The sequence below is a fragment of the Rousettus aegyptiacus genome, unplaced genomic scaffold (genome assembly GCF_014176215.1).
Source record: "Rousettus aegyptiacus isolate mRouAeg1 unplaced genomic scaffold, mRouAeg1.p scaffold_m13_p_7, whole genome shotgun sequence".
NCBI lineage: Eukaryota > Metazoa > Chordata > Mammalia > Chiroptera > Pteropodidae > Rousettus > Rousettus aegyptiacus.
In genome coordinates this window covers 59263188-59287835 of record NW_023416310.1, presented here as the reverse complement: position 1 = coordinate 59287835, position 24648 = coordinate 59263188, and the positions used below count along the sequence as shown (strand labels likewise).

At 45.3% G+C, this 24648-nt stretch overlaps 1 protein-coding gene, 1 long non-coding RNA gene and 1 pseudogene across 14 annotated transcripts in view; 2 read left to right on the top strand and 1 right to left on the bottom strand.

Annotated features, from left to right (window-relative positions):
* Window positions 1-885: 885 nt before the first annotated feature.
* Window positions 886-24648, bottom strand: part of EDAR (ectodysplasin A receptor) — a 93062-nt gene continuing 69299 nt past the window's right edge. For 8 of the 13 annotated variants that reach the window (XM_036224663.1, XM_036224662.1, XM_036224664.1 and 5 more), the window contains 6 exons: window positions 16568-16654; window positions 15282-15593; window positions 14927-14999; window positions 12231-12390; window positions 11042-11102; window positions 886-3636 (listed from right to left, as the gene is read on the bottom strand). In XM_036224663.1, coding sequence (XP_036080556.1) covers window positions 3314-3636; window positions 11042-11102; window positions 12231-12390; window positions 14927-14999; window positions 15282-15593; window positions 16568-16654 — 1016 coding nt within the window. In that variant the 3' untranslated portion in view covers window positions 886-3313. The remainder of the gene's footprint in view (window positions 3637-11041; window positions 11103-12230; window positions 12391-14926; window positions 15000-15281; window positions 15594-16567; window positions 16655-24648) is intronic. The other 5 variants (XM_036224668.1, XM_016162993.2, XM_036224669.1 and 2 more) reach the window with 4 other exon arrangements.
* LOC107519858 lies at window positions 4257-6785 on the top strand (annotated as a pseudogene).
* Window positions 8932-23476, top strand: LOC118605284. Its single transcript, XR_004952040.1, has 3 exons — window positions 8932-12202; window positions 15280-15403; window positions 16526-23476. It is a non-coding gene; the product is annotated as an uncharacterized LOC118605284 (long non-coding RNA).

The following is a 24648-nucleotide window of genomic DNA, read 5'->3' as shown; positions in this document are numbered from 1 at the left end:
GAAAGAGATTCTTTTTCTAAAGTCTCTACAAGAAACATGACTCTGCTGAAAACTCGATTTTAGGACTTCTGACCTCAAGAAGAGTAAGATCATTTATGAGTACTAGGTTGTTGGTGATTTTTTACGAGAGCCATAGGAAACTAATATACCTGTGGATGTTTCCATTATCTGTCCAATATTTTTTTTTTATCTTTTGTCCTTTTACTTTACAGTTTCTCACACAGATTGGGTGGGGTCTATTTCCCTACTCTTGACACTGGGTTGGCCATATGACTTGCTTTGGCCAACGGAATAAGCTAGAACTGAAGGTGTGCCAGTTCTGAGCATAAGTCTGAAGAAACCTCCTGTGTCTCTACTCACTGTGGTGCTTCTATCATTGCCATGATGAAGGCATGCCTGAGCTAGATGACTGGTTTGAAGACAGGAAGGAGCTACACAGAAGCAGAGCTATTCCAGTTAGAGTATTACTGGAGACCCCAGCTGAGCCATAACCATCTGAGCCCAATCTAGATCTGCTAGGACCCTTACTGCCCTGTGAGCTGTAATAATCAAGTGGTTGCAGGTTTAAGCCATTGAATGTTGGGGCAGTATGTTACACAGCAGTAACTAAGTGAATCAATGCCTTGTAAACTAATGGTGGCAATTTGAAAGGCAATACTCCAAGTGTTTTTTTTTTTTTTTTTACATGATCTCATTGTAATGCTTGCTTCTGTTGAGTGAATGGCTCAGGTCATAACATTTTAGGTAATTCATATCTGACTGGTCCCAACCCTATAGAGTCATCAAACAATGAAATAACCAGGATCAGAGCATCAGAACCTTCTCCACTCCCCACCTCTTCCCATCCCCAGAAGACTTATTTTGTAGCAATCTGTAGATCTCCTTTTTATTAGTTTATTTATTGAAACTATAAAATACAATAAGTTATACATATAGAATTAGACAAAGAATTGACAAGACTTCATTGGCTATGGGCCATAGCTCTAGCCTTGGTGTTTTCCAAATGTTTTTATGTATAACAAAATAATGACTATCTCCATGCAAAATTGCAGGGTGGAGTCCCATCTTTGGTCAGTGATAATCATTATGGTCTCACTAATTTTAATTCCATATATAGGCTAAAGCTTATAAAAGTAAACTTTTCTTGGATTTGTCTCCAAATAAGTGAATGACAAAGGAATATGTAAGTCTGTAATGACAAGCTCCCTAAAAATGGTAGGTTGAGAGTCAAACAAATATGGTCTGACTCTTGCTGGACCTCTGGCCCCAGAATCCCAATAGTGTAAAACAAGGGACACCTGCATTCCCAGGCCAGAGAATAGCCACGCCTGCTCCTTCACTAAAAATGTTGTTCTAAAGAAGCTACAAGATATTATCCTGGAACAGCATGCTCATCACATGTGACATTTGCAGTATAATTAAGAGGAAGATTCTCACCATCCTTATCACAAAGCAGAGGAAAGGGGCACCAAAGGATTTCAAGAAGAATTAAAAATGGTAATTAAATTTTGCTGTGGCATATTTAGCTTGCAGGATATACCAAATAGGTTCTGACAAACAACAGCAAACAGACATAGTAAATGATGATATTAAATATTCAGGACCTAATTATGATCCTATCACAGTATATTCTACATTCACTGGTGGGAAATTGCTTGTTGGCTTGAAACATATGACTGATTTCTTCCCCAAAAGCATTTGCTCAGCCATGTGACTTACAATTTTTAAAAACATTGCTTTATAAGTGAGAGGTTGGTTTTAATTCAATAATAACTACAATCAGACCCATTTTTAGGGAGCTCAGCAGTGCCATCCAAATTAACCGCTTGGTGTGATCATTACCCTGGCTCCCAAGCTCTTGGCATTTGCAGGTATTGTAGGAGAATTTGCCAAGAGCCATGCCAGTTTATTAACTTTATTTGTGAATGTACGCCAGGTGATTACAGTTACTGTGAAAACTCCAAATGTGAGTTTTTCTGCTTTGACCCCTATTTTGCTTGGTGGCTCACACTGTATCCATTTCCTTGTAGCATCTCAAAGGCCTGGCGTTTCCTATAGCTCCACTTTCTTTTTGTTTGCCCAAACCTTAACTTTTCCTGTGATTATAGTATCACAGATGAACCTCCTATTCGAAGAAGACAAACTGAGGCCTAGGGAGGGAGAAGAAAATGACCCAAGGTGGCTTGACGAGAACCGGGTTCCTGGACTCCAAGCACAGACTCTACCTGCACAGGGGGCTCCACTTCCCCTGAATGGCTCAGAAGAATGCAGTCTAAAACTCTCTCATCATGTGGCTCATCCACAAGTCTCAAACACTCTGGCCATCTAGAACTATGCATGGCTGAGCTTTTAGGAAGTCATCATTTCCCTTTCTAAGCAGAGTTGACCACTCATTTCTCTTTGAAGCAACAACAGCCTGACACATAATTTAAATAGCTAGGGTCCTTTGAGTTCTACTGCTTCCAAAGGGTCAAATATGACTGAGAATGAGAGTGGAAGGCAATTCATGTATAATAAAAAACAACTGGGTTCCCAGGTGCAAGGCTCACACAGTACATGAAATTGACTACTGTACAGGTCTACTTGATTGGACAAATACATGCCTTGCATATCAGTGAAATAAAGCGGACTACAGTGTGAGCTCTTCCATTAATGACTAGAAGAGTTGTGGGAATATGAATGACCCAAGAACAGGCAAAGTTATCCTCATGAAGCCACATGCACTGAACCAGAAACAATGCAGGGGGTTGGGTGTCTGAATTTTGTAGCCATTTTACTAAACTTTTGAGCTGCTTTCTTCGTGAGGATGCCCCCTTCATCACCTCAGTGGGAAGCCATCTCCCTCTCTCAGAATGTTTATTGCATTTTCTTAGACTCCCCTCATTCAGATTGATTGATGCCTTCTAGCACAAGGGTTTGTGGACATATCTTCTGTCTCTCGTTGAGCTGTAAACTTCTTAAACAAGAACCAGATTCTTCACCTCTGTCATCCCCACATTGGTTCATTTGAGGACCCAACAATATTCCTGAATGAGTTAATGATGGGTGGGCTGGCTATATGAATACATATTCATTCCATCTGGGGAGGCGCAGGTGGGTAACTAGGAGTATCTTAGCTGTAATCTTTTGTCTTTAGTTAGATTGGAAGACAGGCCTCATTTCCCCTGGCTCATTGGAACAGCCTAAGGTATACCCTGGTGACGTAGCAGGAAAAAGCTGTAATTCTTGGCAGTCTCTTGACACCACTCACAGCTCCAGCGCCCTCATTAGATCCTTGGTGCATCCCAAGAAGGACAGTCCACAGGCATGCTCTTCAGGATGTATTAGGTAGCTGGGAGGCAGACGGCACGACCCCAGCCCATTCCAGTATGTCTGCACACAAGGACTCCACAGCATCCAATCGTTCAATTTGTACCAGTTTTGTGAGCAATTCTGGGATGCTGTAGCCCGCCGTGCTGATGCGGTCGAAGAGTTGCATGCCATCTGTCATGCCCCCAATCTCATCCCTCTTTAGTCCAAAGCTCTCAGCGAGGTGGCGCCAGGTTTTCACAACGGCCTTTTCAGAGTTGTACGTGGAGCTGAGCATTCGGCTCATCTTCTCAAGGCAATCAAATGGCAGCTCCGTGGGGCTGAGACCTGTGAGATGAAGGGCCACAGTCAGACACTGCAAATGGCAGCCAACAGAAGCTGAGCATCATTAAAATTATTGTTAAAACCTTTCTTAAAAATTGTAAAATAATGAACAATTATATGGCAGCAAATTTGACATCTGGAAGAATGGATAAATTCCTAGAAATGCTCTTCGAAGACTGAATTAAGAAGAAACAGAAAATCTGAACAGACCAATTACTACTAATAAAATTGAATTAGTAATCAAAAAACTCCCCACAAACAAAAGTCCTAGATCAGATGGATTCACAGGGGAGTTTTACCAAACATTCAAAGAGGAATCAATACCTCCCCTTCTCAAACTATTCCAAAAAATTCAAGAGGATAGAGGGCTTCCAACCACATTTTATGAGGCCACCATTACCCTGATTCCAAAGCCAGACAAAGACATTCCCCCCCCCACAAAAAAAAAATATATAGGCCGATATCCCTGATGAGCATAGATGCAAAAATTTTCTCAACAAAATATTAGCAAACTGAATTCAGTACTACATTTATAAAAATCATACATTGTGATCAGGAATTTATTCCTGGGGTGCAAGTTTGGTTCAATATCTGCAAGTCAATTAACATGATACACCACATAAACAAAACGAAGGATAGGGCTTCCCGCCATTGTCCTGGTCTCTGCAGCCACGCCCGTGCTGCCACACCCACTGTCGCCGCTGGCGGTGCAGGAGTGGGGAACCCAGCCACAGCCCCATAGGGAGCTGCAGTATCTGGGGCAGATGGAGCACATTCTCCATCGTGGCTTCCAGAGGGATGATAGCACCAGCACCGGCACCCTGTTAGTTTTCGGCATGCAGATGCACTGCATCCTGAGAGATGAGTTTCTTCTGCTGACAACCAAACGTGTATTCTGGAAGGGTGTTTCGGAGGAATTTGTCATGGGATCTATAAATGCTAAAGAACTGTTGCCAAAGGAGTGATAATCTGGGATGCGAACAGGTCCTGCAATTTCCTGGGATTCTCCAGCAGAACAGAAGGGTGTTTAGACCCAGTTTATGGCTTTCGGTGGAAGTCTTTGGGGGGCAGAAGACAAAGATATGTATTCAGATTACTCAGGTCAAGGAGCAGACCAATAGCAAAAGGTGACACATGATCAAAACCAACCCCGATGACAGAAGAATCATCCTGTGTTCTTGGAATCCAAAAGATTTTCCTCGCATGGCCCTGCCTCTCTGTCATGCCCTTTGCCAGCTCTGTGTGGTGAACAGTGAGCTGTCCTGCCAGCTGTACCAGAGATCAGCAGACATGGGCCTGAGTGTGCCCTTCAACATTGCCAAATATTCCCTGCTCCTTCATGATTGCACACATCACCGCCTGAAGCCAGGTGACTTTGTACACGCTTTGCCATAGGCACACATTTTTCTGAATCACACTGAACTGCTGAAAATGCAGCTTCATTGAGAACCAAGGCCTTTCCCAAAGCTCCAAATCCTTTCAAAGTTGACAATCAATGACTTTAAAAGGCTGAAAACTTTCAGATTGAAGGATATAATCCTCACTGAACTATTAAAATATCAGTGACCATTTAGAGTGCTTTTAAAGAAGTTGTTTGAAGGATATTGTCAGTTTTTAGGGGTTAGATTGGATGCTCAGGTGAAAGTTCTTTTTGCTCTAAAGGAAGAAGGAACTAGGTCAAAAATCTGTTGGTGACCTATCAGTTATTATTTATTAACTCTTCAAATTTTTTGTTTTTGCAATTGGAGTTGACATTCAATATTGTTTTCTGATGGTTTCAAGGGATTAGCCATTTGCGCGATTTGCGAAGTGGTCCCCTGATTGGTTTGGTGCTCAACCGGCACTGTGCACAGTTCTTGCAATATTGCTGACTGTATTTCCCATGCTGTACTTCACATCCCTGTGACTGTTTTGTATTCTGCAGCCTCTTAAAGAGCTTTTTAAAGCACCTCCCTTTCAACCACCCATGTCTCTTTATTGGCTTCAATCTTGTAAACACAACTTGCGGGTTTCTCTTTGAGGGACTTCAGCTTTACTTCCTTTTCAGAGGTGGCCTTTTCTGTCCTCAAAGCTTTCTCTCCAGTCGCTTTCCCTCAGAGTTCTTTCCTGCCAGGCGAAGTTGTCCCAAACTTCTCATGCTGACACGACAAACCCAGACACTGGAAGGCTGTTCTGTATTGATCCTGCCTTTAGCCTCTATAAGCGGCATGCTGTTTATCAGTCCTGGGTGCCCCGATGAGGACCCCACAGAACCAGAGCTTGTGAAGTTGTCTCCAGACTCTGCCTGGTGGGCTTTACTTTTTCATTTTTAGTAAAAACATAGTACTCTACTAAATTTATTTATTTTTAGTCTGGCATTCAATGCCCAGAATAACCTGACCTTGGACAAATTTTCTAGCCCTGCCACCCGCTAACTCTTCTCCTTCATTATGAATCTTGGGATCTTCATGCCTCTTCACATTTTGATTCTTTTTACTAAAAAATTTTCATCTATTTGTGTATTGATTGGTTGAGGTATACCTCAATTCTTCTGCTTACCTTTTCCCACCTGTTCATTCCACAAATATCATCACTTGCAAGGAGTCTTCCCTGATTTTCTTGATTAGCACTAGGCATTCTTTCTGGGCTCCAAGACTCTTTTTATGGAAGTGATTACCCCTTTCCCAGGTGTTGCATGCATGCTCATCTATCCCACCAGGTTCTTGGAGCCTTCTCCTGTGGACAGGAGTTGTACCATGTTTGTGTGTCTCCAGCATGAAAAAGCCTGGCACACCCGCCATCTTGACAAGTATTCATTAACTCTTAAGGCTGTTGCCATTGGCAAATATAATTATGCTAGTTCTCTTGACAATAAAAGGCTTCAAGTTTAGTTAACTATCTGAGAATGTACAAAAATGCTGAGATTATGAATAAAGTCAAGTAACGTTTATATATACTCTTTAATAAAAACATGTACATGCATTTCAATCCCACATTTTTATGAAGGTTAGTGAATTTCAAGAATTATATAAGCTATTACTCAAATTTGAATGAGCCAAATAACATCAGTCACAATGATAACGTATAGTTGGTGTGGTTATAAACATTTAAATTTATATTTGTTTTATATACTGCTATAATAAGGAAGTATTCTACATTTTAAAAAATGAAGGATAAAAATCATATGATCATATCAATAGATACAGAAAGCGTGTTTGATGAAATCCATTTATGATAAAAACTCTCGGCAAAGTGGGAATAGAAGGAACATACCTCAACATAATAAAGGCCGTACAGGACAAACCCGCAGCCAACATCATACTCAGTAGAGAAAGGCTAAAAGCATTTTCCTTAAGATCAGAAACAAGACAAGGATACTCACTTTCACTACTTATATTTAACATAATATTGGAAGTCCTAGCCACAGCAATCAGACAAAAAAAGAAAGAAAGGCAACCAAATTGGAAAGGAAGAAGTAAAACTCATTATTTGCAGATGACATGATACTACAGAGAGAAACCTGATGATTCCACCCCAAATCCTGTTAGGACTGATTGATGAATTCAATAAAATAGTAGGATACGAAATTAATATTCAGATACAAATAAACAGAAGCATATACCGTGCTCATGAATAGGAAGAATTAATCAGTAAAGTGTCCAGACTAACCAAAACAATCTATAGATTCAACGCAATCCCTATCAAAATACCATTGGCATTTTTCATAGAACACAAATAATCCTAAGATTTGTATGGAACCACAAAAGATCCCAAACAGCCACAATTTGGAGGTATCACAAAACTTGATAACAAAACATTACAATGTTGTAGTAATCCAAATAGCATGCTACTAGCATAAAAAACAGATACATAGATCAATGAAACAGAATAGAGAGCCCAGAATTTGTCAATTAATCTATGACAAAGGAGGGAAAAATATGCAGCTGGGTAAAGATAGTCTATTCAATATATGGTGATGGGAAAACTGGACAGATACATGCAAAAAATAAAAATAAAACTGGACCACCTTACACCTAATACAAGAATAAACTCAAAATGGATTAATGATTTAATTATAAGGCCCCTAACTAAAAACTCCTAGAAGAAAACATAGCTAGTAAGCTTTCTGACATTTCTCTTGTTAATATTTTTTCTGATATGTCACCGCAGGCCAAGGAAACAAAAGAAACAAATGGGACTACATCAGACAAAAAAGTTTTTGAACAGCAAGGGAAACCATCAACAAAATGGAAAAACAACCTATCGAATGGAAGAAGATATTCACCAATGATAAATTCGATAAAATGTAATATTCAAATTTTATAAAGAATTCACACAACTTAACACCAAAAACAGTTTTCCAAAGAGGACATACAGGTGGCCAATAGACATACAAAAAGCTACTGAACGTCACTAATCATCAGAGAGATTCAAATTAAAACCACAATGAGCTATCACCTCACACTTGTCAGAATGGCTATCAGCAATAAATTAATGAATAACAAGTGCTCGCTAGTATATAGAGAAAAGGGAACCCTGATGTATTGTTGATGGGATTGCAAATTGGTACAGCCACTGTGGAGAACAGTATGGAGGTTCTTCAAAAAAAAAAAATATATATATATATATTTTCTATGGCCCAGCAATTCCACTTTTGGGTATTTATCCAAAGAAATGCAAACACTAATTAGGAAAGATATATGCATCTGTATGTTCATTGCAGCATTATTTATGATAGCCAAGATATGGAAGCAACCTAAGTGCCCATCGATAGACGATTGAATAAAGAAGTGGTACATATATACAATGGAATATTACTTGGCCGTAAAAAAGAATGAAATCTTTGCGACAACATGGATGGACCTGGAAAGTATTATGCCAAGTGAAATAAGTCAGACAAAGGGAGACAAATTCCATATGATCTCACTTAAATGTGAAATCTAAAGAACAAAATAAATGAAAAGAAAATAAACAAATCAAAAACAGACTCATAGATGCAGGAAACAAGCTGATGGTTGTCAGATGGGAAGTGGTTTGGGGGACTGGGTAAGAAAGTGAAGGGCTTGAGAAGTACAAATTGTTATTTATGAAATAGTCATAGGGATGTAAAGTAAAGCATAGGGAATATAGTCAATGATATGGTAATAACTATGCATAGTGCCAGGTGGGTACTAGATCTGTCAAGGGCATCACTTCGTAAATTATGTAAATGCCTAACCACTGTGCTGCATACCTGAAACTAATATAAAATAATATTGAATGTCAAGTGTAATTGAAAAATAAAAAAGGTAGGGGGAATATGAAGGGGAATAAGAGGTTCAAACTTCCAGGTATAAAGCGAGTAAGTCATGGGGATGTAATATATAGCATAGGGAATATAGTCAATAATATTGTGATAGTGTTGTACAGTATAAGATAGATGCTGGACTTATCACGGTGACCACTTCTTTAGGTATGTAAATGATGACTTATTTTCACATAAAAACCTATACATGAATATTTATAGCATTTTTCTTCATAATGACCTCAAAATGGAAATAATCGAGAGGTTCTTAAATGGATGAATGATTACACAAATTGTGGTACATCCTTAACATGGACTAGTACTTAGGAGTAAAAAGAACCAAACTACAATATATACGACAACCTGGATGAATCTCCAGTGAATTATGCTGAATGAAAAAAACAAAAAAAAGCTATTTTTCTCTTAAGAGGTTACACTAGCGTATGATTCCACTTATATACATTTTTGAAATGACAAAATTATAGAAATGAAGAACAGGTTAGTGGTTGGCAGGGGCTAAAGAGGGGGTGGGGGAGTAGGAAGTGGGTGTAACTATGAAAGAGCAACCAGAAGGCTCCTTGTAGTGATGGAGTGGGCTCTGTCTTCCCCGTATCCATGTCAATATCCTGGTTGTGATGGTTTGGCAAGATGTTACCATTGGAAGAAACTGCATAAAGGGTAGTACAGGATCTCTCTGTATCATGTCTTACCACTGCATGTTAATCTATAATGATCTCAAAATAAAAAGTTTAATTAAAAACACAATGAAGCAAAAGACATTGACGCCTGGGACTCACCCTGGACTAATTACATCAGGACCTCAGGACAGGCCAACAGAGGGGGTCGCGTAAGACTCTCCAAGTAACCAGTGTTCACTCAGGGCTAGGCACCGCTAGTCTAAGGCTCTCGGGCTCGGCTGCGTGAGCAGCACTGTGCAGTCATAAGGCACAGGAGAGGGTGGCTGAGTGCACAGGGCTTCAAGCTCTTCACACACTTCGTCTCACAGGAGGGGTTTCTCTTTCCTAAAATTAATTTGAAAACCACCGTCCCCAGGATATGGGCTCTTAAAACCAAGACATCTTTTGGAGCAGAGAAGAGCTTTCTAGGGTGATAGAATGCAAATCTAGACCGTCCTCCACTGGGCAGCTGATGGTTCCTAGACATGCAGGCTGGATCAGACAGGCTGACCCTGGGGCGTGAGCATTTATGGAGAGATGCCACATTTCAGCAGGCAGCCGAGTAGAGTGTTTGGCCCCTGAACTCACCCTAAGTGATGATTTCTGGCCAACAGAGCACCCAACCGGCAAGCCTGCCCCAGGCTCAGGGTGCTGGGCTAGGCCCAAGTAGAGAAATGAGAGGGCCACAGGTCAGATGGGGAAGTCCATGGAAGGAGCCAGTGAGACAGAACCACGTGGCCTGACGAAGCTAAGGAAAAATTCCATAACCTCAGTGATGAGAGTTTTTATCTCCTGGGTTAATAAGAAGGTAATTTAGAGACTGGATTTGAAAGAAATTGGGAGTGTGGATTCCAGTTTCAGATAGAAATATAATCAGAATGTAAACCCAAGTCCTACTGCCTCATCCTTGACCATCACCCGCTGCAGTTAGGGTGCGGCAGTCTGACTCAGCTTGCTCAGGAGACATCCTCACGATGGGAGACTGTCCATATGTCACAAACTGCTAGAGGGGAGGGGCAAAGACAGCTACTATTGGATAAGTGACTGATGATCAAGGATTCCGAAGATGATAACCGCAATGGAGAGACAGCATCTGGGGGGCACAGGACACCTAGTTCATTCTACCCTCGTTCTCTAGAGCATTTGGGTGTCCTGACTCCACATGTCCCTAAAGCGAGGTCCTACACTGGGGTTGGATGTTGGCTCCTTGTCCTGTGATGGATGGGCAATAGAAAATGCTGAGGAAACATACTTGGAGCCAGATTCCATGTCCCTCCACCCTGCAGTCAGTTCAGCCAGCCATTCTGATGAGGAACGTGAGAAGTTGGATAGGCAACTTTTCTCAGTCCCTCCCTGGGAGCGTCAGGACTCCTGTCAGAACCTTCTTCTCACTGCCAACAGTTGGAAAGAAAGTCCTGGGGGAAAACCTGGGGTTAGCGTCCCCCCAGAACCATTTTTTTATGCTCACCTTCAACAACTCCACAGACGTTGGCATACACATCCAATATCTTTTTCCTTCGACTTTGAACCTATGAAAAAAGTTAAGAGAATGTTAATTTTTCAGAAAGGAAGAAAATAGAAACAAAGAACCAATACTCCATCTGCCCTGAGTTTCAATCAGAAACGTTGAATCAAGTCCTTATATGAACATCTTCTCCATAATTCAGAGAAAAAGCCGTTCTTGGGTTATCCAACTCAAGCACCTTAAATATCCTTTGAGTGAGGGACTTCTTAGGCTCCACTGGACATTCAGACTCCCTAGACAACCGGAGGCTGCATCTGGCATTTGTTTATAAGGAGGAATGTCGGAGACCTCGGTTTGCCAGCAGGCAGCCAGGAAATGAGGCCCATGATGGACAGGTGCAAAAGTGGCTTTGGCTGGAAGGCCCCATGCCCCACTGGAGTCAGTGCCTCTCCGAACAACTCCACAGACCTCCAGGGTCCTGCAAGTGATAGGCCCCACTGCAGAGGTCATGGAACTGGGCAGCCCAGAGCGTGACATCCCTGTCAAGACCCACGCCAGATCCAACCTCTCAATCAGGTACCGTATCACCATGAGCAGCACTGCCTAACAATGTAGCTGCCCTGATGCTTGGATCGGGCTGCCAGTAAACCTCATGCTAGACTCAGGTAGCCTAGGGCAGGGCTTTGCTCATCTTTGTCTACACCCCCTGCCATGGCACATTCCAAGGAAGTGTGCTTCAGGTGACAAACCATGTGGAGCATTTTTACATGAAAAATGTACATTATATCTACATATAGCGATATACAGATTACTGTATAAACAGTTATATTTAGCTATTATATATAACTATTATTACATCTGGTTGGAATATATATACTAGTTTGTTTACAACCAGATATATAATAGTTAAATATTTCTGTCCTATGGCATTCCAAGAAATTTAAAATTTTTGTCTTTGCTTATTATTCTTCATTTTCTCTATAAAGCTATATAATGAAAGAAATAAGGTTTGCATTTTTAAAATATCTTGCTTTAAACCTGTCACTCCATCTAGGTTTCCCGGCTCGGGCTTGTGGAAGTACCACCACACCACACTGCAGAACTTATGCAATAATGAGGTCACGTCTTTTGGCGCATTGCCCTGCTGCACCAGTAAATCATAAGGTGTGTGGACAGGCCACCAGAGCCTCACCCCGGCCGACTTGGTGGGGGTGGCAGACTTCTCCCTGGCCAGGTGGACCAGCGAAAGCAAGCACAGCTCTGGGGAGCCCTGCTTGTCGGCGGCGGGCTCCTCATCACTGTCCATGCTCCTACTTAGCAGCTGCTCATTCTCAGATGAGGCATCGTTCTCGCTGTGGAAACAAGAAGGGGGATTGTCAGCAGTGCCCCACGGGTGGGGACAGTCGAGATGTAGTGACCGGTTCCTCAAGCTTTTACTAGGCAGCTCATGGGCATGAGGCATGGGACATGAGAAAGACAGCCTGCCCTCTGCTTTTTTCCAGACAAAGAAGTTGGATGCAGGGTGGCCCACGGGCGCTGTGTGAGGAGGCTTGCATGGGGATCTGGGGGTGCCTCAGGGAGGTGGGACACAAGTGAAACGGCATCTGCTCATCCCTCCGCCCCACCCAGTTCAGGAAAGGGTTCTTGACTATGTTACAGCTGGTTATATTTCATCAAGAGAAGCACCACGTTCAACTTCACGTCTTCATGTAGTGAATAAGTTGATGTGGCCAGTACAGAACTCGTGCCAGCTCTCTGAAATAACTGAAAACAAAGCTGAACAGAGCCAGAGCCTGGGGAGCCTCCTGTTGACTAGGGGGTGACCGGCTGAGATGTGTGTGCCATGGAGTGGGGGGCCGCAGTAAGTCAAGTGAGAGGCTCTAGAAAATTGCACAGAAAGGCAGGCAGGCTCATGTCACACCACTGCACACTGTCCAGGCACATGGGCACATGTAGGTTGAAGTTCAAATCCTCAATTGGTTCCAAATATGTGAAGAGCAACATTATTTTTTGTAGGCTTGTTTCCTGTGGTTTGACTGAAGACTTATACAGAATTATATTTGCTAGTAACTGGGTTACAGTGATGAAGCTCACACTCAAACATACCCCTAGAGACAGGATGATACAAAGAAAACAAAAATAGTGGGTGAAGCTCTTGAAGTTTCAGGCCTTGTGGGACTTGGCCGACCTGCCACTGTCCCCACCTGAGAGCAGGAAAGGTGGAAAAGCACTGCTGTCTCGAACCGCAGAGCAGCCCCAGGTGGTCGGTCCCCTAAGACCTGAGACAGGCAGAGGCGATGAAAGCTCAGTGCCTTGTCTTTTGAAGCATAATTATTGAGTGTAAATTTTTATTTAGTGCTTGTGTATGAAAGAAGCATTATTTTTCCAAATAGGATCCCCAAACATTTCCTCAGTTTTTAGAGGAAACTTTAGTCATAGGATGTGTCTCTGCCCTTTTGAGTGTGCTTTTTCTCTCCTCTTAAGACTGAGAAAAGGCTGGAAGGACAGACCACAAGTTCCCGGGGGTTTGAAAGAATAACCATTGTGAACATAGGCACTTCTCAGAAACAACCATTCTCTGAGAGACTGTTGAATTGAGTACACACAATCCACTTTCTTTTCCCAGTTTCCAAAAATTTCATGCTTAAATTAGCTTCCTGCCTTTGTGTCAGAAATGTTGAGTTTTCTATATGAGAACACGTTTGGTAGTGCTTTATAAATGTCAAAACTCTACATAAACATTTGGATTCATTATCATTCCTAAAATGTAAAGCTTTGCAAGAGTCCATGTACCCTGGAAAGATCACAGACCAGGGGTTGAGAGAGGAGGTATTTAACTTCTGCTCTTCCCATTACCTGTTTGGTGACCGCTCGTGGCCTCTGTGCCCCCATCTGCAACAGGGGCATTTGGGGGGATGGGGTTCTGGGATGGCTGTGGGGCGGAGGCCTGGCAGGGGACCATTTACTGTGTGTGGGGTGGATTTTTGGGACCTAAGCAGGACTAAGTCCAAATGACCATACAAGGAGGTGAATAAAAAGTTTACTTCCCTCCGCCCTAGAGGTTAAAGCTGGGGATGATTCCGCAATTCAATGCGTGTGTGGTAAATACGGTAAAGATGTCATGTGTTAAACCCTTCCTTAAGAGGCGTTATTTCATGAAGTGTTAGTGGTTGGTCCAAAGCCTGTGGAACACGATCTGGAGCCAGACAGCCTGGACTTGGCCCACAGCCCTGCCACTCACTGGGTGTGTGACCAGGGGCACATGACGACTTCCAAACCTTGGCTTCCTACAAATGTAACTAATGTTAGCACCTAGTTCACAGAACTTGTAGAGGTAACACATTCATGCCTGGTGGGTAGTAAGCACCAAACATTTGGTAGCCACCATCATCACCACCGTTACAGTATTATGGAGGTTTCAGTTCTAGCATTAGCACTAAGGTGTCAGCATTCATATTGGCAGGAGCAGCAGTAATATTAACCAGGCTCCTGGAGAGGAAGGCAGCACACAGAAGCTTTGGGGTCCGCATGAGGAGTGTGGATGTTGAAGAGGAAGATCAGGGGCACCTGGCCCTGGAGGAAGGAAGGCAGGAGGGCCAACCCAGAGCAGCAAGCAGATGTTAACCCCTGTCCCTAACAACGCCTGGCCGCCCCTGCTGCAAGTGAGCAGTGAGGCCAAGACGCCATGCTGACTGGGACTGCCTCACTGTCCCTGGGGCCCTGCTCCCTCTGGAGCTGTCCGTAGCACAGCCTCCAGGCCAGTTGCCAGGCTTCTCAGTGCACACCTGGTCTGGTATGCCCAGTTCCCCTTCCTACTCAGGAGCCCTGAGGACCCTCTGACTTAATCCTGGAGCTGGGGGCTGCTGGGGCTGCTTTGGCTTGCCTTACCTCTTGGCAGTCTTTGCTGGAGTTGCTGTCAGCTTCTCAAATTCATCCTTCTCAGAGAAAATCACCACACTGTCTGTAGGTAAATGGGATGATTGGGAGAAGGAGGAGTTAGAGGCAGCTCTAGCTCTGAGCTTCATCACTTCCTCATTAGCAGACCTGCCTGGTGACTAAACCGCACTGCCCTAAGGATTAAGTGCAATGTGGATTCATTGACTCCTCTTCCTGAGACCCCTGTTCTAAGTAGCATGAGAGCATAGCCAGCTAGGAGGCCAGACTGCCGGGATAGTGGCCAGAGGGGTAGAAAATCTCCACCCTGTAGACAGACATTATGCTCATGAGGACTCTGTTTGCAGACCTTGGGCCTCTTTCTTCTCCTCTTCCTTGGTCACTTGGGCTTCCACATTCTTCACTGAGTGGCTGGTGCAGCAGGCTGGTTGAAGAAAAAGAAAGGTGTTAGTAGCCAGGCTCACTGACTGGGTAAGTTGATGAAGCTGTCCAAGGAGGAAGGGATACGGGGCGAGCTTTGGGGAACAGTCACCTGGGGCAGGAGGCTTCGTCTTCATGATGTAAAACATGATGATGAGGACAATGGCAATGGCCATGATGAAGATGGTGGACATGGCAATGATCAGGGCCGTGGCCAGGTGTCCTTGGCCTGAGAGCTCTGCTGAAGTTGGGGAGAGAAGGCAATGACTTAGGGCTCAAGAGTCCCGACAGGAACCCTTCCATCAGGCAAGGCCCTTTCTCCTTCAAGACCATGGGCCCTCTAAGCAATGGCCCCGCCACTGGGACACTTCCAGAGAACCTTCAGAATCAAAAAATGCTGGCCTAGTCTGAGAACCCAGCCCTGCAAGTTTGCTTTGGCTATCTCACCAGAACTGCCCGTGAGCTCCCCCTTGCTGATCTCAACCAAAGCAAATCCAGACTTTACCAGAACACCATGGTTTAGGTTTGCTTGGTTGTTCCTGGGATGCTTGCCCCTGGTTCTACTAGTTGGGGACCTGGCATGCATGCTGAGTGCACCATGAGAGTCCAAAGGCACCCCAGCCCTCACTGAGGATCTGAGCCTTAAATATGCTTAAACAACAGATGTCATTGAGACAGTGTGAGAGGGCAGGAGGAGCCTGCACCAGGTCTTGCTCTGAGAGAAACTGTGGACCTTGGAGTCTTCCTCCATCCTTCCATCCCGAAGGGATTGGAGGGTGAAGTGTAGTTACTGGAAATAGACATTAAAGTGTTGAGGTCAGGAGGTTTATATGAAAGCCCGCAACAGAATTGCTATCAATATCAGGCTTAACTGAAGCCCAGGAAGCTGGCTTCCCTCTCGCCCTGGCCACTCGTGCCCTGAGCACCACTCCCACGACCTTGGGAAGGTGCCTTCCTGACCAGCACGTTCGACTGGACCCAGACACCCATGGAGTGATCAGTTCTACTCCTAGCAGAGATAATTACTGACTTTCAGCAACTGGGGAGCATCGAGTGTGATTAAAACACTTTAGGGAGGTGCTCTGAAGTGGGGACGGGCTCCACAGTCATTCTTGATCATTATTTCCTCTCTTCCTTTCCACTTGACCCAACCCCCACCCGCCTCACATCTAGGTGGTTAACTCCAGAAGATCAATACCTGAGTGCCTTCCCTACCTTTGTGAGCGTGCTGGAAAGGAGAGAGGGTACTGCTGCCAGAAGTGCTGGGGAAGTTGGCAGAAACCCCCGAAGTGGCTCCCACACCTGTAAAGAGAACAAGCACTGTGCGTTCTCAAAAATGACCTGCAGAAGCCCCACCTTCAACACTGAAACACAAGATGTGGTAACAGAGCTAACTGTTCTAAAATCCTAGATTATGGATGGGCTAGAGTTTAATCATCCCCAAAATACATTCTGACCTCTCAAGGGCTGTTATTCTTTGAGTAAGACACACAGAGGGAGAATGCTGCCAAAAGTAAACTGCAGGAGCTGAGGACTTTGCAAGCCTCCCCCAACTTAATTTTCCTATGAATAAAGATAAAATGTATGCAATATACAAAAATGAGGAACGTATAGTACATAAAAGCATTATTAGAAGAAAGTAGTACTTGAGCAATTCACTCAATTACATAGAACAGGAATATATTTTTAATACTTTTCCTAGAAGTACTATATGTTATAAACATAATATATGCTTATTGTTTTAAAAATCTAGAAAAAATCAGAATACAAGAAAGAAGTAAAAATATCACCCACAGCCTCACTGTCTAAAGTTGGCATTTTGCTGTATTTCCCCTCTAGGATTTTTCCTATGATGTGTTTTTAAAACGGTTGTCACCAAACTATTGAAGAGCAGGCATGAGCTTGGTCTTCCCTCAAAACTGTGATTCATAAAACTCCCCTTCCTTCTATGTAAAAAGTGTCACTTAGCAGAGATGAAATGGCTGCTGATTTTAGCATTAGTCAAATTGCTAAATTGTTCAGTTAAAATTAACAAAATTAACAAAAATGTTCTATCGCAGAAAAGATGATGCCCTGATGGTCAACCTTCCTTTAGGCTGGAATTGAGTTTTACAGTTAATGAAAATAGTCATATTCTAAATAAGTTTCCTCCTGTCTTACTTTTGTCTCTACCGGTTCTGCAGTAGTCGGGGGAAGCGGGTTGCCCTAAGTTAGGACAAGTGAGTGGCATCTCTAAAATCAAGACATGTTGGTCCTCCAGGTAGCGCATTCTGGAGGAATGGCTCCGATGCCTGCAGCCTGGTCAGCAAGGCTTCTGTGAGAAACGGGGGTGTTTTCTTTAAGAGAAGGCTCTCAGGAGAAACACAGCCACCTGCTCTGTCAGTGGTATTTCTAAAGCCACCTGCACACAGCTTGGGGCAATTCAGGAGACAGTGACCACAGCCAGCCGGACGAGGAAAGTCCTGCTGAATTATCTACACATCTGCATCCAGTCCGTAGAGAAGATACTAGGAGAGCAGGGTCAGAAACTTCTAATTCTCACGTCTTTGAACACAAATAGAAAATGCTACAAATAAAATAGGTGGTGGTTTGGGAGGGGGCGGAGACAGGCTGAAGACTGGCTCCTGGTGTAAGTCTGCATTTCTATGAGGCGCCAGATGTTTCAGGGGAAGCTCGTTGCTCAGGTTGGACAGGAAATTAAACCGTTATGGGTACATGAGAAATACGACCTGCTAGCTGAGGGGCAAACATGCTGGCTCTTTAGGCAATAAACCAGAATGTCAAGGAGCAGTGCAGGGCGAGAAGGCTCGTGCCCTCTTTAGTACCCTGGACAGGGGCCGGCCCTGGGGAGCCCAAGAAGGCTTATTGGCAGGGTAGGGTGCGAGCTGCTGGTGCCATTCTGCTGCCCTCCCAGCCTCTGCTGGAGCAGTTTCCCATGTCATTTAAAACACTTGCTGAGTCAGCGCTCTTAGAACCAAAGGTGTCTCCTCTCTGGGGATTTGCCACTTCTGGAGCCCAGGGACTTCACTTACTGGGAGCTCCTGGCCTCTGCCCCCTTGCCTGGTCTCAGTTGCCTGTGGGACTGCCACGAACATGGGTGTGGGTGCCACTGGACCACTGCATGACAGATGGGGCAGTCCCTTCTCTCTGCAGGGCATGGTGAGCTCTGTGGGTCCCGCTTCTTTGCTTTCTTTTTCTCAACTGTCGTCATAGGGATGGCTTCTTAGCTTTTCTACTAAGAGAGCGAAGAGTGCTGAGTGGTATAAGGGACACTGAGGCAACAGGCCAGTAAGGGCTGCCCTGTGAATCAACGGACACTACAGAGGTGAAGTGAGCAGAAACGAACAGAGAGGGCTCATCGAAGTTCTCAGGACCCTAGCTTATGTCCCTGGGGTCTTGTTCCTTCTTTCTGTAATGGACAGTCAATGAGGCGGCAGGAAGCCGGGAACTGGGACATGGGACTTGGCGGGTGGTTGGAGAAGGAATGTCGCTGATGAAAGCTGGAAGGTGCAGCTCTTCTTGCTTCCTCTCCTGGGCTTTCCCGTACTGGCTCTGCCTTGAGAATGGCCCCTGCTGGTGTTCAGAGCTTGGAGAGATGGTTCTTTGCCTTTCTGGAGGATAAATGGCTTCCCCCACCCCACTTCCCAAACTTATAATAAATTTCCTAATTTAGATGAGATTTAAATGAGATTAAATTAATTTAGCCTGCCTATCTGGCCTCAGAACCAGTGGCCTACCAAGGAGGTGCTGGTGGAGGTGTGTGCTTCCCCCGGGGGAGGTGCATATTTCTCGACAGCTACTCGCTGTCAAATGACCCAGCTGGAGGCTCTGCCTTTCAATCTTCACACACCACACAGATTCCCTTTGAAAGTTCCAGAACAATAAGATGGACTTCAGAGTTTTAGCTTCAGATTTTTCATTGCATTGGGAAGCAGCCTATCAAACTTTATCCAGTGAGGTGAGAAAAAGCAAGGTAGGACATTGCTTCAGGCATAACTAGTTTCCTTTTCAAAAGCAAATATGACATTGAAAACAAAGCTAATCTATCTGTTTGTGAGGAGCTCAAGAGAGATTAAGTGATGTAGACTACTTATAGGCTCTATTTGTGGATATTGGTCATCTTTGTCTCTCTTGTCCCTTTCTTCTGGGGCTTGTCGGCAAAGGCCAGGTGACAGAGGTTGGGGTTGGAGATATAAATATACCCATGCCTGTGGCCTAGAGAAGGACGATGAGAGCAGCCTAGCAGCACTCGGACTTATGAAATGCCTTTGCACCCAACTGGCAGGTCTGGTTGGCAGGCAATGCTTACAGGCTACTGCACATCAGTAATGCACACCTCGCTGCATCTGGCGGGTGCCTGCCTGCCCTCAGTCAGGTGGCAAGTTGGGCCATGCTACTATCCTGATTTACCTGGCATTTCCCCCAAGTGAACTCCAGCTGGTGTTGACTGAACAGCTGTGTTCTGAGCACATCCAAGGGTAAGAGGGAGAGCGGGCAGGAAGGCTGCATGACTAGAGGTCTATCTCTGTGGGCACGTCCTTTCAGGACAGAATGCCATCACCACTAAGACCCTGCATAGCACGTTGTTCTGTTCCAGGTTCTGTTCTGGTCTAATGAGGATTAACTCAGCACAAATAAAAATATTTCGTCTCTGGAAGGTTTCCCTTTGTTACAACACATGCCATGTCTTTTTAATTCGCTTGGCCTCTGTGGAACAGATCACTGATGAAAACGTTTCTCAGTGTTGTTTCTGTTGGGTGGTCAACCACTAATCCATCTTACTTTCCATAATGCTTTAAGCAAAGATGAGGTATTTTATAACGGTTAAGGGAAGGTTGGTGGAAACTGTAGTCCCAGAAAATAGGCAGAAATTTCCACACGGAGTCTCTATTAAAAAGAAAGAGGGTGGAGTCTGAGTTCGAGGCAGCACTGGCTCTAGATTGTAGGTCCAGGCAGGTGGGGAATCTCCACGGAGTTCACTTATCTTCCTCAGGAGGATTCTGAGAACTGTAAGCATGTGGTTTACTGTAGTTACACCTTTGAGGTTTTTTAATCTGCACAATTTATAAATGTGCCAGTATGTATTAGAGATGGCTGGCATTCTCTACATTGGGCAAACAACTTGGATTTTTAGGAATGATTTGTCTGTTGATTCTTACAGCTGTCAACCAGGGTGTCCCAGGCTCAGCGCTCCCCTGGTGGCCAGCCCTGGAACAATGGGCAGAGACAGACTTGGCAACTCAGTGTGGGTGGGGTCCCTAGGAGCTTGCTGGAAAGGCAATCTTGGAACTCACCACAGACCTGCTACATCAGGATTTGTTTCTTAACAGGCCCCCTGGTGATGAGTGTGCACATTCGAGTTTTAGAAACATTCATTGGGAACAGCGGGACATGCATCCGGGGAGGCAGAGGCTTCACGCTGGAGTTACATCACTGTTGTGCATCGCGCGCTGGCATCTGAGGGAAAACGCACCACAGCGCTCCTGGTGACAGAGTGGAATTCTCCAGAAGGCATGTCCATCCTGGACTTGACTCAGGGGTCATAGTCACTGATGAGTAGTAATGAAAAGGACAATGACAATTATGAGGAACAATTGCTGGGTGCCAGATCTACCATGATCTCATGGATACCTCCAGCAGTCTGTGGGGGAGGGACGCACGCTTGCCGTGTCCCAGGCGCACTGACGAGGCGCAGGAGGTCAGCTGTGCAAGGCAGAGCTGCACAGGCTCTGGGAGGCCCGGCGGGGCGCTCGCCTGCTAGACCAAAGCTTTGCTATCTACTGAGTGCTGCATGCACACAGGAGTGGGCACTTCATGCACACTTGACGTCATCGCCTCCAAACAATCTTATGAGAAGAACTCCTCCATTTTATAGATGGGGAAACTGAGGTATGCAGTAACTTTCCCCAAAGTGAAGGTGGCAGGGTAGGTAGAGAGGTAGATACGAGCCAGAGGGAGAAGGACAATGAAGGGTTAACGAGGCCCCAAGTCCAGCTCAACAGAAGAAATTATACAGCCAGAGGTCTGGCTGGCCTGTGGAGCCTCCCGCATTCCCCCAAGTCAGAAGCCAGACAGGCAGGCAAGAAAAGGCTAGCAGCGCCTGGCACTTTCCTCGCCCTCTTCTCCCCACCACGTTTCCCCTGGTCAGTTAAATGCAAATAACCATTAATGACCTTACTCCAGGTCACTCAATCGGTATGGGCAAAATTAGTTAACTGCGCAAGAGCCTACCCTCAAAATCTTCAGGGCGCAGGTGTACAACTTCCCATCGACGGGTACACATTGCGCAGGCCCCAGCTTGGAGAAGGCAGGTCTAAGAGAGGAGCAGAAAATTCATGGCCTTTGAGGTAGGAGGGACAGAAGGAGAACAAACCGTATGGCCTGTATAAACCCCAACCCTTGGCTTGTCTGGACACTCGATTCTACATCGAGCTGCCCGTGTGGACTCTCTCCCAAGTGTACTTTGCTTGCTTGCTTGCTTTACTTAATAAAATTGCTTCTGCTTCTGTCTGCTGCTCTTTGCTTGCTGTCCTTCTCAGAGCATCAGACCTCCACTTAAATCTTTTGTGAGGGAATCCAAGGACAGAGCCGCGACTCTCCCACAATGCTGATACTTGATTGCTGGTAACAGAAACTCTAACGAAAACTAAATCTGATGTCACACTCTGTCTTCCTCTATTATACCACGCCACCTCTTTGCCATTAGGACCCCGGTTCCTTTACCTGGCAGCCCACGGGCGCGTGCAGAAAGCTTTGGTTGCACCACGTGGACTTTGCTCTTTGATGTAACTGAAAAAGAACTGAAGGGCTTCTTCTCTCAATTCCAGGACACAAACGCTGATGGAACTGGAGGTGGGGAAGGCTGTGCTTGTTCGCTGTAGCTGAAGCAACCAGGAAGGGAGGCTTCAAGCTTTCCCCATGGGCAAGTCACAAGCAGGAGAGGAGGAGACCCAGTTTCAAAGCTCTTGAGTACTCGGGGGTGTCCCTGCTACACTCCCGTGGTTTATGAAAGAGTTGTCATTTATGCTTGCTTCGTGCATTCAATATTCAAAGCATTTTGTGCACATTGTGACAACATGATTAGTACACTGAGAGGATGTTATTTTCTTAATTATACAGGAAGGAAAACAAACCGAGGGAGGTTTATGGCTTGCACGGCATTTTACAGTCAGAGTACCAGGCTCCACCCTAAGCTCCACACACATCTGTTTGCATGAGGATTTCAGTCGGCCCAAAGGCAGGACCAGTGGTGACCAGTGGCCATCCTCTGACTTCCTTCGTGCTGCTACTTTGCAGTCTCAGAAACTAGAATTATATTATTCCATTTAAACAATAACTGTATGGTGCTCTGCCATTCCTCCTGAGGGTATTTGGATAAGACCCCACAAACTAATGAGCACTGTGGCCGCTTCTAGGAGTTCAGCTCATTCTAGCCATACCATAGCTGGTAAGGCCGGTGTCATCTGGCAGGTGAGGAAAACCGAGGCTCTGGGAGGTTAGATAACTTATTTACACTACACGAGAATTTAAACTCAGGCAGCGAAGTTCCAGAGCAGGGCCCATAATGCCCATCAGGGCTCTCCATGTGGTCCTGGCAGCCCTTGGGCACCTGTTAGCCTATCTTCTCAGCCCCACCTGGACCTGCTGAGTCAGGGGCAGCCCCAGCCCTGGGTGACTACAGCCCTCGGGGCTCTTATGAGAATCATGGTCCTGCACCTCATAGAAGATGCTGTTTCTTTAAGGGGGCGCTGTACCCGAGCCCCCAGGTGCCGATTCAGTCTGTGCAGCCCAGGGTTCACTTCTACACAGTTGGGACCCCTGACTCCCTACAGTTTTCATATATGTGCGTCTGTGTCACATGCTTTCCCTGGGGATCATGCCGAGTTCTCTTTGACTCTGGATTGTGTAATCCACTATCTATTGACTTAGGTATCAAAAGCATTAGCTTCGCATGGCAGGGGCCCACATAAATCACATTAAAACAAAACTAAAGTGAGCTTCTCAGGTAGAGGAAAAGGAGCTCTTGACCACTGACTATGGGCTCAGAAAAGGCAGAGCTCGGTGGGGTCTGAGCAGCCAAATGGTGGACTGGGGTCCTGACCGATGAGGTCTCATCTAGTTCCTGGCTTTGGCGGGGGGGGGGGGGTGAGCTGCTGATAGCAACTCTGCAAATTTAGGCCTCAGTGTCTTCATGGAGGCTGTGGTCATAACTGACCTTCTAGTCCTGTCCACTGATTCCTGAGCAGGACCCTGGACTGAGAACCAGTGCAGGGGGAAGTGCAGATCTTGGAACTGGAGAGAGCTTTCACCACCACACTTGAGACCCTGACCCAGGCAGGGCTCCATTCACCATGTCACCCACAATGCTTAGCTGGTTGCATCTCCCCTATTTCCCAGGTGGGCAGAGGTCTAGGGGCTTGCTCTCTGGCTCTTGGTTCTGGTTTCTTTGCTGGCCTCCTTCTGGGCTGGATTCTATGAATCACTAGGAGGCCTTATTGAGAGCTGGTTTTCAGTTGAGCAATTAAGGACTAGGGGTTGGGGAGGGGGACACACTCATTTTCAAAGTCTCCAAGACTCTTGTGCTTGCAAGCCCCGGGCACTGACAAGGACACCCTGCGTGTGTGAGCTTTCAAACAAAAGGGTCCCATGAAGAAGTTTTCCAGGTTCCATAGGCATAGAACCTTTTCTAAATAGGTGGCGAGTTTCTGACATCTTCCCAGATGAGGACTTCATCCCAGAACTATCTGGCACAGTATGGATTTAGAGTCCCCAGCGGAAGACTTGTCGGCAGCTGACTTCATCACAGTCCAGCTGGCAGCTGGGAGCCCTTGGGCCTCCTCTAACTGATGAATTAATTAGCATATGGCAGGATAGGACTGCTCAGCTTTAAAGATGTGCATATTCATTATTGCCAATCTCCTCTACTTAAGCAGTTTGGAAGGGAGGGAACCATCCCTGCCCTACCTCCCAGAGCACCTCCTCCAACTGAACCTGAGGGCAAGCAGAGATGATGCTTCCTCTTCTTACTCTCTTTCCCTTCCTCCTCGGGTTCTCAAGAGGAAAGCCCTTATTCTATTCTCCTGGATAAGATTATTGTGAGCAAACAATGTGGACAGGGCCTCATGGAGACTCAGGAGAGGCAGGTTCCAGTGTGGGCATCTCTTCTGCCCTGGAGAGGGAGAGAACTGGAGGGAGAGCAGAACAAGTGCTCCTGTGGTCCAGGGACCGGCTTTCCAGTTTCCTCCCAGCTGCACATCTATCTCACCTTGATAGATATTGCAAATGTATTGCATTGT